Source organism: Myzus persicae, unplaced genomic scaffold (genome assembly GCF_001856785.1).
Source record: "Myzus persicae strain clone G006 unplaced genomic scaffold, MPER_G0061.0, whole genome shotgun sequence".
Classification (NCBI taxonomy): domain Eukaryota; kingdom Metazoa; phylum Arthropoda; class Insecta; order Hemiptera; family Aphididae; genus Myzus; species Myzus persicae.
Window position 1 is genome coordinate 56,908 of NW_019104289.1, and position 13,809 is coordinate 70,716.

General features: G+C 28.8%; 1 protein-coding gene across 3 annotated transcripts in view; it reads left to right on the forward strand.

The window, feature by feature from the left end:
• Positions 1-13,809, forward strand: part of LOC111040930 (L-xylulose reductase-like) — a 32,805-nt gene that overhangs the window by 17,964 nt on the left and 1,032 nt on the right. Inside the window, exons 1-3 of one of the 3 annotated variants that reach the window (XM_022325013.1) lie at positions 5,834-5,911; positions 11,326-11,493; positions 12,897-13,143. In XM_022325013.1, the coding sequence (XP_022180705.1) occupies positions 11,349-11,493; positions 12,897-13,143 (392 nt within the window). In that variant the 5' untranslated portion in view covers positions 5,834-5,911; positions 11,326-11,348. Of the gene's footprint in view, positions 1-5,833; positions 5,912-8,094; positions 8,340-11,325; positions 11,494-12,896; positions 13,144-13,809 lie in introns of those variants that run through there. The other 2 variants (XM_022325012.1, XM_022325014.1) reach the window with 2 other exon arrangements.

Here is a 13,809-nt window from a genome sequence, read left to right on the forward strand (position 1 = left end):
TGCACAAAATTAGTTGCCAGAAACCATCTTTAAAGTTGAAGGTTAAATCAAATTTTCTCCACAAAGCGATGACAAAATATACAAAAGAAATAAGCAAACATTTTTTTAAGACCTATTAATTTCCCCACCCCCCTCCACCCCTTCGAATCTAAGAGAATGGATTAACTGTGATTATAATACAACACTTTCATAATTGAATAGTTAATATCGCCATAAAATAATAATACCACAATTTGGTTCAACAAGTCAAATCAATTATGCTGTCAATTTTTAAAGTCAGTTGTCGTGGAGGTATATATATATACTATGTACATTGTATATTGTACACGGTATATATATACTATGTACATTGTATATTGTACATGGTATATATATACTATGTACATTGTATATTGTACACATATACCTTCAGAACAACAGACTATTGTCTGTGTATTAAAAACGACAATAATATGATAAATAAATAACAGCCATTTATCCCATGTATATAGCAGGTATAAAGTCAAATTGCCAACAAACTTTTTTAAGTACCAAAGTTTTTTTTTATTTATTTATTTTCGAAAAAAGGTGTTCTCAATTTTAATGCTTTTGTTTGTTTCTGCCTTTTTGAGTACCGTAGTCATTTTTTGCCGACATACCATAATACATATTATTTTATTTTTTCGTACCTATTTACATTGTTTTGTGGATTTTAAAGTACTTGAAAAATTCAAAATAAAAATAATGATTTCAATGATTGTTATTAGGAAGGTTTTATTTTCAATAATTTCGGATACTTAAATTTTAAATTATTGTGTGGTGTGTAAAAATAAAATGTTATAGCTCAGTGGTACTTTTATAGGCTACTATACTCGGTTCTTAACTTTAGGCAGAGGGTGAGGGGGCCGGAGACCGAAGTACTTAAGCTACTTTATCTGATTCTTAGCGTACCACCAATATTTGTTCGAATTAGGACACAATAGGATGGTATTTTATTTAGGACTATTTTACAAAATTATAAAATTAATACTTTTAAATAAAAAAACTATAAAAGACGGTTAAATATTAATATAGCTGATACGCTGAGACTGTGTTACATGATAATAAGATATAATAATTATATTTAGTATTTAGGTATAATAGGTGATATTTCTAGGTAATATAATAACCATAATCTAGACGATTGGTATTCGTGATAAGTAAGTGTGGTTGTAGAATGTAGATGGATCCACAACCTTGTAAACAACCACAAACGATGTAATACCAGGAAACCATAAGAATATTTGCCCTTAAAGACAAGAAGATAATTAATTAAAACTGATGAAAAAGTTTGTTTACAACGTTCATAATTGTATTTTGTTAATCCCGCTAAAAGGTTCAAAATCGCCTGCGGTGTCAGCTTACTCCTTACATGTATCTATAAGTATCTTGTTATAATAATAATGTGGAAATGATTTTGAACATTTAGACGAAAAATATATATATTATATACAATATAATAATATAGTCACACAGACTATATCATTATAAATAACTCACATAATTAAAATATTTATAATTTCAGTTTTACTACTCTTACATTTGATTATTGGTCCATTTAAAAAGTCTACCACCAACGCGCGATAATGGTAAAAACGTTTAAAGTAAGCCGGTATAATAAGTTATGAAATGTTTGTTGGTCTGTGGTAATAATATGTGTTGAGCGTGTGATGAAGTGGGTGTGGGTGGGCTAAGCCCCCCTATGGTTATATTACGTATATTAATTAGCTAGGGACTCAAATTGTTGTTGTGCCATCACAGTTGTACTTGTACCTCTAAACTATTTCTTTTCCAAGTTAAATAAACTGACTATATAGTATACATTTGGAAATCGTTTGTAAAATTATGAAATTTCTGTCCATACAATTTTCTTCAATAATACAATTCTTATGAACAAGTAATAATAAATATTATAATCGTATAGGTACTTAAAAGTTAAAACCTTTTATTAATTTTCAAAAGGGGAAATAAAACTGAAATAAAATAACAATTTAATTTAAATGAAAGATAAGGTGTTTGGCAGACGTATCCAGTTCAAAGTTTCACTAAACGAAATTCATTTTACTGATTAAATAAACTTTTTTCCTTTGGCGGTTATATAGTAGTTCGACCAACAAAGTTGGACATTATCGTCGAATAAAAAAAAATCCTTTGAAATGTATTTTTATTTTTTCTCTTGCAAACACGACAAATGTATAACATACCATCGAATCGGTAAAAAACAACCACTATAAATAAAACCAAAAAAAAATGAGTTTTATTTGGATAATATTGTACCCGTAGTTAAAACACTGTTCATAATATTTGATAATTATTGATCAACACATCAAAAATAGATAAAATAAACGTGAAGGTAAAAGTAAATAGTGTATAACTGTTAGTAATATTTTTCCCGTGAATGTATTTAGTAGGTAGTTATAAATTTATTATAATTTACTGCCCAAACAAATAATTCACATTATGCATGAATTAAATGTATCTACTGTTTATAACATTATACTGTACATCAATAATTATGTACAAACCTTCCACATGAATAATGGAAATTTATTATTCAACCATAATCACCATACATTTTTTTTAAATTATTATTTCAAATATACCTATACATTTTTAATTAATAAAACAGTTGAAATAATGTCTGATAAATAAAAAAAAATGTATACAGTATGCACAATGTGCAGTGGTATCACTTGTTATGTAATCAAATTTGGACATGAAATTCCAATGTGATTATACCTAGTCTATGAAAAATAATTACATTGATTTGATTTTTGTATGATTATCACTATTGGTCATTGTGCGAGGAATACAATACATTACTTTTATCGTTGAAAATATAAGTCACTTAATATGTCAATTCGATTAATTATTTCGATAATTTGCAGAGAAAACACATAACATTATGAAATTGAAATAATTATGACATTCATTCGCATTAAATGATTTATATGATTACATTTTAGACTAACTTGTTAGGTTATGGTCACTTGTTTACATTTATCATTATGCCGTGATTTTCCGTTTTTCGGAGTAACCATATAATATGAGAAAAGCGGAAAACACGTTGGCTCATCAGTCATCCGATACATGGCATTGTTTAAAAATTTAATTCAATTTAAGAAATGATACATTTGGCCATACATTTATTGTGCTAGAAATAATTAATTATTTTAGAAAAAGTGAACACTTGATTTAATTTTTTTTATTATCAATACATACCTATTGTAAATAAGTGCTTTATTTAATTAAGTACCTAATATTATTTACATAATTTAAGAGCTGCAAAGTATGGGAATACAGATTGATCAAGTGATGGTGATAACATTGTTAAATCATATTATAAAATGTATATTTTCAGTAGGTAAACAGATAGGTACCTAATACCTATACTCTATGCAAATATTGAAATACAGCAATAACAAAATAGATTAAATGTACAACAAAAACATACTATGTATTATATTATAATGTCTACAAATTATTATTTATATTTAAATTAAATTCATGAAAAATAATTTCAATTCTTTATAATTCTGCGAACGAACACGTTTCAAGTACCTAGGTAATAGTAAATGTTTAACCACGTCAAGTTCTTTTTTTAATATAACGTAGACGAGTCCACTCGAAGATGAATTAAATTTTTTTCAAACAAAATTCTTTATTTTGCTATTTGTTACAGAGCTGAGCATTAAGCGTAATTGACAAAATAATAAAAAAAAGTAATGACATTAAAATAAAAGAGTAAAGAAGTGTCTCAATGAGGAACTTCGTCATGCAATTTTAGTTATAAATTACTTGATAATGAAAATAATTATATTAGATTTATAGCTATAATAGTGATCTACATTTTGTTTAAATGTTTAAATTAAAATAAAAATCATTTTTAATATACACATTGATTTGGTATTTTTTTGTCATCCAGATTGGATTTTTTTTAATGTCACATTCAACAAAACGGAGAGGTTTCATTTAATCTTCTGAGTAGTTGATAATTTCAATTTTCCTTTTGATAAAAATCACAATGATTTCGATACTTATATATTATACTTAACTATTGTATTATATACGTTGTTAAAATACATAAAGATAAATAAACAATTGATGTGATCCTCTTAGTTTTTCGTCAAAACAATATTTTCATCATAAAGTATAAACCTGTAATGATTGTTTTTTCATTTCGAAAATTACAAAAAGTTATGTCAGGTATAAACGTATTAATTTTTATCCAATTATATTATCGTTGTCGTCTATAGAGTTTGAACAAAACCTACGATTTTTCATCACTATTAAATTTCCCAAACGTTTGTAAAACAGTACATAAAGACAATCCACGAGAATGTATAGAAATTAGGGGGCCAATCATACCCCTTAATATTACGCTCATTTGAGATGAGTTACGGTGCAATGGATGAATATTTATTTTATTTTTATTTTTATTCTTCAAGAAGATAATGGGCCCCACTGAACATGTTCGTATGGGGACCCATGAGTTCACAATTTGAAATATAAATACGTTAAATAGTTCTTATAAATTAAATACTTACAATTTGCAATATTTATACATTTCTCACATATCTAACTATAATATTTATAATATAAGTAATATATGTTTTTTCTCTTTGTTTATATAATATAGTATTATGTAAAACATTGTGTTGTTAAATCATATAATATAATATGGCATTATAAAACTAAAATTAACAATAATTACTTAAGTCGTACAACTAATATGATAAATAATGCAGTAATCCTATACGTTTGTTATGAGTCTTTCTCTATTTTGTTCTTGTAATAGCCAAAGTGTAATTTTTTTTTTAAGAATATTAAAAGAGTTGCTGTGTTTAATTTCTATTGGTAGTATATTGAAAAATTTTGGACCAATATATAAGTATGTAGATTATATACTATATTACTATATGTATTGCAGTAGGTCGTAAAATCCGTTGTAACTTGTAATAAAATAATATTAAGCCCACATCGAACGAGATTTTTTGTCATCTTGATTGCCGGGAGCAGCCTTGTAAGCATAAAAGACCTCGGTTTAAAATATAAAATATAATTTCATTAACAATAGCCGACGTGAAAACACTTTGTATTAATTTTCAATTTCAAATTTGGAGTAGTGTACGGTGCGGTACGATGTTATCATAATACCGCGGGGCACCGCAACAACTACCCGGATGCCTACACTGCAGTATACCACTAAACCACTTACCAATATTATGATAAAAGTTTACAATAGAGCTCGGATTTTTATGTACTAAACAGTATCAAAATATGCGGTCAAAATTGTAATATTAACATGCAACAAATATGCAAGAAAATTTAAATCGTTCACATCAAACATGTTTAGGTATATTTAGATATTATAAAAAAAATATCATAAATTCTTATATTTTTTACATTTTATTCGTGATCAAGAGGTACTGCATTAGTGCTGCCTACAAAATTTATTTTTGATATTTCTGCTTGGCCAAATATTATTATTCACCTTTTGTTTTTTTATTTTCGCTTTAATATTATGCAAAACAATTTGGATTTCCTAAAAATATGCAGAAATATGCAAAACAAATTTCGTCATTAATTTCAAACTACTATATTATGATCCGTAAGGATTACTTACAAAAGTCCATAAAGAGTGAAAAGGAAAAAAATATGTTATTGCATATAAATCCATAGACAAGTCATAATAATATACACCCAATGTATAGTAATACCTATATGACAATAGTGTATTTGCGCACGCGTGTAAGTGCAGCGATTTATTTAACGTGCCACACGACGTTAGTGGCTTTATTATAATATACATAGTCTATAATAGTGCCTACACGTACTCACTTACTGCAGACAAGATTCCAGAATTCCGTACACACGTACACGTAGTATGTAGGTAGGTACCTATCATATATATATATATATATTAATTATATTATACGATATTATGGCTATAATATTATAGCGAACGGATCTCTGGCGACTGCCACGCAATAAAATATGATGTCGTTTCGCCCGCCGCCGCCGCCGCCGCCGTTAACTTCCAACCACACGCACACCCCACAGCACCCACACACCCACACACGCACATGCATAAGTAACACCGTCTACAAACGAGTTGATATTATATATTATATTATTTTACCTACCCCAGCTAGAACGTGCGCTCAACTAATTATCAGTCTCCGCCACCAACCCCATCGCAATCACCTTTATACCTATACGTACACGTAGCCCACTCGTCGTATAGCGTACGTACACGGCGTGCACTAACGGTTTTAGTTTCAGATAACAATTAGTATATTATTATTATTATTGTTGTTGTTGTTGTTGTTGTTGTTGTATAACACGGTCGCCATCCACCGCCACTGGCGATATAATAATATTAACTTACCGTTTTACGAGTCCCAAAACGTTTTCTGCTCGGTAATAATAATAATAAGTAATAACTGAGTTTTAGAACACCTATGAAACTTACTATGACTTGGTATAATATGAATTATAGGTAGGTACGTGCTAATATATGGCATACAGTTTCCTCGTGTTTGACAAACAAAACGTTATCTAATCTTCTACACTACACTTAGGTCGTATAAAGTATGATAAAATAACTAATTAATATATTTATCCGATTCTTTGGATGATTGATTTTTTTTTTGTGCCTATTTTGTGTGTGTTGAGTGCAACGTTGAAAATATAAGGTCTAAATGTGATGTCTGCGAAATAATTTCCACATTTTATAATATAAAACGTATCGTAGGATTTCGGATAGATCGATGTGGTATTCAAATGTAAACCTCCTATAGTAAAGATATTTTAAAGGCCATATTATAACATAACCATCATGGTTTACTAAAATTTTAAAATGCCTTTAGGTTGGCCCACCGAAAAATCTAAAATGTTTTTAAAAAAACGTGTCGAATCGACATTATACAGTGTACATCTATAGATTTGTCTATATATACGATTGTTATATTATAAATTAATATTATAATAAATTATATAGTATTGTAGTAATAATGACTTTTAGATGGGCCGTTAGGGTGTATTTTTAAATATTTTCCGATCACTTTTACTGATAAGAAAGGTACTTTTGTTATAATCACAAGGTAATTAAAAATATTTAAATAATACTAACAAAAACTATCAACAGGTGTTCATTTCGAACATTTTCGGTATTTATACATTATAATTATATCACTAGTCATTAGTTATTGCAAGACTCGGCTTAAAATAAAAAAATTAAAACTTTAGTCTTCGGCCTTACGCTTAAATTATACATATTTATATTAGATATGTTTAAGTACAAAACAACTTCCTGCAACGACCATGCCCACAGGAATACCGTGAGGTTCTCAGTCAACAAGCTTTACCATGGGCTTTGAAAACTGTCAGCTATTCATATTATTATGATTTCTTTGTGAAAAATATTCGATACTAATTTCAGAAAAATTTTACCTTGCACTTGAACTAACTAGTAAACAAATTACCCGCGCGTAGTCACTCCATCTGTTTGTATTAAAAAGAAATATTATTAGGTACACTGTTTAGAAAGTTTGCTGAGCTTAGTCGCTGTAAAGTTCAACTGTCCCTTCCCGTATCGCAATAAAAAAATGTGACCCGGACGAGCATAATTTACCGGCCTGAAATATTTATCAGGTCGTCCCCGGGGCCCGGAGCCTAATTCCTTCAAATATAAATGTCCCCTGGGATTTTGCTGTGCAATATTATGGGCATTATGTTCGAACGTTTGATTCGCCATCGAAACACAATCGTTAGTCTCGACTCTGGATGACACGCTAGTGCGGAATTGAAAAATCAAAGAAATATGTTTGGTTCGAATTTCAAATCGCATTTAATACCCGGAATGGAGGAGCTCGAAATTCGAATTTCGTACATAACCTCAATTCTTGGAACAGCCTAAACACTCTAGGTCGAGGAAACAGACCTGTTGCACAACGGAGATTTGGACGATTTGTATGGCCGTCGCAACGGTGACCGAGACAACGTTCAACAAAGACAAGATAGTATAATATTATAGTGCCATAGTGGGGTAGTCGCATCCACTCGGAATACTATGCGTACCTACCTACCTGCCTACTCCCCGATACAAGTGGTCCGTATTTCGTAGTCTTAGTGTTCTCGAGTCGCTGCTTCTGACCATACAGTTTCATAGTGGTGTTCCAGTGTTGTTAAAATATATTATCGCCGGACGCAGACAGAAGCAATTCGTAATTCGTGCTTAAGAGTACTGCAATAGTAACAGTTCACCTGTATTTTCTACAACAGTCGGTTGAAAAAACGAGAGCTGAGCATTATTATAAGTAGGTGTACACAAATAAAATAAGATGCGGAATAATATTAAATAGGAAGGTATAGGTTGTTATTTTTTTCGATGGCGGGGAAGTGTTAATGTACGATTTCAAGGTGCCTCTTTTTCGTTTCATTCGTTGGTGATTTTATTACTGAGGGTTAACCGTTTTTTGCTGTATCGTTTTAGGTGTTCGTTAATAATTTATTATATACTTCGGGGCTGTTGGTTGATTGCACGGAAATATAAAAATATATATTTATTATTTATAATATTATGTCTATGGTTGATTGTAGGTGAAAAAAATATACAGGTAACAACAATAATTAGGTATTATTCTTCTATAAAACTTGGGAAATCGCCGCGGGATGAAGGTAATCGAATTTATCGTACCTGTGGGTAGACATAGACCTACCGGAAAATAGAGATTTTTCTGATGAAGTCAGCCTGTATTTCCCAGTCTGTATTTACATGCATTTTGGTCATTGAGGCCAAGTTATTATCGCTTGACTATAGAATAATAATACATTATGTGTGATCGTCACTTCGGCATTGGTCCTATATGAATAGTATGTACAAGCATAATATTATTATACTATTTAAAATAAAGATTAAATCCGGTGTTATATTCTCTCTTACCACTTCGAGTAGTGGTAGGAGCTGAGACAAAAAAAATTTTTTACTTAACGGCCCGTCGCCAACAACAGCGGCGATGGCCGACGAAGGTTCATGGTGTGCGTTGTTTGTTGTTGTTGTTGTTGTTGTGTCTACCTTTTTCCACAATAATCTGAAGAATATTTCTTTAATATTCTAGATGGGTTTTAGGTCAATAGACAACTATCATCAAACGACTTCGGATTTCTGTTTATCATCTTCACTATTGAATACGATAAAATACTAACATCTATGAAGTACCTAGTGATGAATATAAGAATTTTTTTTTCTCAAGGGGTAACCTACAATTTTTGGATAAAACAAAATGGTCGATTGAGTTACCGACCTGGTTTGAAGTTCAATTATTGTATTACTGATTTATTGTTTTATGTTTAAATGTATATTACTTAAAAATACAACCCTCTTTATCGTCAAATCCGTGTGGAAGAGTTCATATCCAAAAGGAGTTTAAAGACCGGTTTTACAAAAAGAAAGATTAATGAAGAACATTTGTATAAAATAGTATTTAAAAGTGAAATGTGTTTACACAATAAAATACAATGTTCATAATAATAGAAATGTATAATATTGTGAGCATCAATCCTGTACGTAATTAAAAAAAAATCTTTTAAGTCATACCTACCAAATTACCAGAATTTAGGTTAAAATTAAGAAAAAACACTAATTATTAAGGAAATTATTTATTTAATGATCGTAGGTAGATATGACAGGTTTTTTTCAATATTTTATTTTAACACGAGGTATGAAGATTATTGATTATACCTACGTTATTTACCTACTTCATACTTGTATTATAGACTATAGTTGCATGTTCGGTTTTTCAATATTTTATATTTTGCGTTAAAATGAAAATAATATTCATTTTGATTACGAAAAATATTATGTTGTAGGTACCTAATATATAACATAATATTATACAGCAATAAAATGTATCCGTAATATCGAGTTTTATATAAGACTTTGAGCAAAATGAGGAATGCGTTGGTTTTACAGTGATGTTGTTGGGTGATAGATATATATCGACATACAGACATATAGTATACCTAAATAACTGCCATTATATAATGGCACTGTCTGGGTAAAACCTTCATGGTGAGTTTCAAAAAACTAGAATACTTCTTATCTAGGAACCTTCAAAATAAATAACTTAAAACTTTATTACCTATTTATTTTTATATGAAAACTTTATAATAGTTTTCGACCTCAGTTTATTAACTTTTTTTTTATTTATCGTAACAATAAGAGTAATAAGTAATAAGAAATAACTATAGTCTCGAGAATTGATCAATATGAAGATTGATAAAATAACTAAAAAATTCTATTTTAATAAATAAAATTAACAAACCTATCCGGCTATGTAAAAAATTACATTTTTTTTTTTAGTGTTGATGAAAATGTTTGGGCTCCTTAAAAAGTTTAAAATTTGTATACGGGATGCTCATAAGTAGTTCTTTTAGCGACTTAAAAATATTCTAAATCCAAGGGCACTAAATTTTTATATGCTTAGAAGTTCAAAATTCGTCAAAATCACGAAAATTTAGAAATTATTTTATAGGTATTTAAAAATAGTTAATAAAATGGTTTTTATAGCTCAGGCTTGGAAATTTAATTCAAGGTTTCTCATAATAGTAGTTCATTCTAAAACCAAAAAAAATTCTAAAAAATGTATAAACAGCTCAATTTTCAATAGACATTTGAACTTTAAATTTGGATGAAATTATAGATATTTATACGTAGAAACACGATTTGTTATTTTATTGTAATTAAAAAATATTGTTCGTGGGGACTTGAATTTATTTTATTATATTTTATAAACACAATGACACATAAAAAACATATTATAGATTAATAGTAAGCTATATTGCCTATTTATACCAGGAATCAATTCACACCGTTCTACGGTAAGTCGATTTTCACTCACAAGTCAAAACTGAATAACAATAGAATATGTTAAATATATATATATATAGGCGCCTACTTTTATAATCATTGAATATTAATAATAAAATGCTACATAGTGTTTTTGGCAGAAATTAATTCGACTTTCCGTACTAATATGTACACATAGGTAGTAATAAAAAATACTATAATAACAACAAAAATATAAAATATATCTTAAAAAATAATATACTTACAGTAATATAGACTGACAGACCGTCTTTGCCCAAAATGCTTTCGTATACAATGATTTATAATTAAATTAAAATTTAACACATATACATTACAGTGACTTACGCAATGGCGGAGGTACACTCGACACCAACTGTACAACAAACAGTTACCTGTACTTTCCCTTTTTTTAAATTCCTTTTTTCTGATTTTAGTTTAAGAATAAAAAAAAGCCAAAATGTTTCGCTCTATCAACAAATTATCAACACATTTGAACAACCGTTACGTTATGGGAACTCTATCCAGAGGCATAGCTGAACAACGTTCGAGTATGGAAGAATATTTCAAAGACAAGAGCTTCATAGTGACTGGAGCAAGTGCTGGTAAATACTAAAATATTATTTAAATAAATAGTATAATTTTAAATTGTATAATATTTATATTTTTTTATACCGACGTAAAGTATTCTAGTCTTATTGAATTATTATCCTATAGTTTTTACCAAAATTAATAATTATGCCTTTTTAACAAATGACATAGTAATTAAATAGGGATCTTGCAGTTTTAATTTTTAAAATAATTGTATATATTAAAATTCATTACTGAAGTACTTATATACTTTAATACTTTAATAAAGCCAACAAAATAATTAAATTATTTGTATTTATTTGTTTATTGACAGTCCACAACTAGATAAACTAAATTTAATAACCAAATGTATTATTAGAATATTATTAATTACTTACACATAAAATATCAATTATTCCATTTATTAATTGTAACTCTAGGAATAAATGAACATATAATTATACCCACGTAATAACTATTAATTAATAATGATTAAAGAGTATACAAATGTGAATGGAATACTGTTTTAGTAGCTATATTTTTCTTTTTCTCCATAACGTAGCTACTCCTAAAACTGTTCTGTTTATACATATAAAATTTGTATTATTATTATATTCTGCGAATATCAAATATGCAATATTATAACTATTTCTATAAATTAGTATTTATTACTTATAATTTATAAATTATATTTGATATTCCCGATTATTATTAATTTTTTTAAATCAATTTTTCAAACAAAAATGTATTTAAAGTGACAATACAATAACATGACATGGAAAAAATGAACTCGTGAAGTTAGAAGTTACTTAGTAAACACTTAAAAGTAACTTAACCTTAACTTTTTAACTCGTAAGTGCCCAGCCTTGAGAATTTTAATAGAATGTTCTAAAATCAATGGTATACACTAATACAGTAATACTTACACGGTACACATTACGATTTACGATGAACCTATATAAACGGTGTGTTCTTTTAGCCTATCTTATTAACAACAAACAATCCTGTTCGGTTTATCGGTCATCTTTAATTCTTTAAGACCTGGATGGCGAGACATAATAGTATCACATACCTAGTTGCATTCACAACCACCGAAACATACTTGATACTTTTCTTGTCATAGTGGTCTCATGTCCTTTTTACGGCAATCAGAAACATTTCACGCAGTAATATGAATGTCTTTAATTCGATACAAATCTCTAGATTTATAATTGTTAGAAGCTGGTGTTTTATTATTTGAATTTTATACTTACGCTTATTTGTTTACATTCACACTGACCTATTTTTACATGATAATAAATTTATTATAATCTCATTCATTATCTAATAGTTTTTACCAGTGAAAAATAAACATAACTTTGTACCTATATGATATATTTTTTTTTTATTAGCTTCTAGTGTAAACTTATGATTGATTATTGTTCTTCATTAATTATAGGCATGGGAAAAGTTATTACTGGAAGACTGTTAGCAATGGAAGCTCACGTATTCGCAATCGGAAGAGATATAGACAGTCTACCGAGTATTCCTGACCTAAAACTGACCAAAGTGAATGTGGACATTGGTGATTGGGATTCGACATATAAAAAGATCTTAGAAATGGGACCCGTACACGGTTTAGTTAACAACGCTGGAGTAGCTCACATCGAACCATTTATGGAGACGACACAACACGGATGGGATGAGTACGAATGCAGATTAACTTATATTGATGAAAAAAGGAAATTAGGAACTACAGCTACGATAACAGCGACATGTACCAAGCAAATAAGACAATAAGCGATAAGTTATTCGATTATTTGTTTTTCCAAAATTAATGTCTAAATCGTTAGACATTCTTAAATTATTGTTTTTTCTTAACATTGGAGGGAATAAGCCAATAAAGAATAATGATTTTAATGCGCATACGCCCTAAATAAAAACATTCAATTTAAATGCAAATCGTAAATTGTTCTACGATAGTTCTGTTTTTCGGGCCTTTTATTTAATTTGGAAAACAAATATTATGTTTTTAAATCCATGATCTAATACAGTAATATCTACATATTACAATTAAATACTGGACATATAGTTAAAGTTAATTATTTCTAGACAATGAATGTTTTTATAAGTATTACATAATATTTATCTTAATTGCTTTACATAGAGTATTTGATATTTCTTTTAAAATGGTGACGGATAAGAAAATAGAATATCTGATGATTAAATTATGAGCTGCACCGATCTGTCTTTGACCCACGGGCATACGTATTTTGAAAATGAATTAAATTAATGCTAAAAACATTAGCTTTACACTAATTAGTTCCTAGTACCTATTTATTGTATTGGTCGCAATTACGAAACATCCAAAC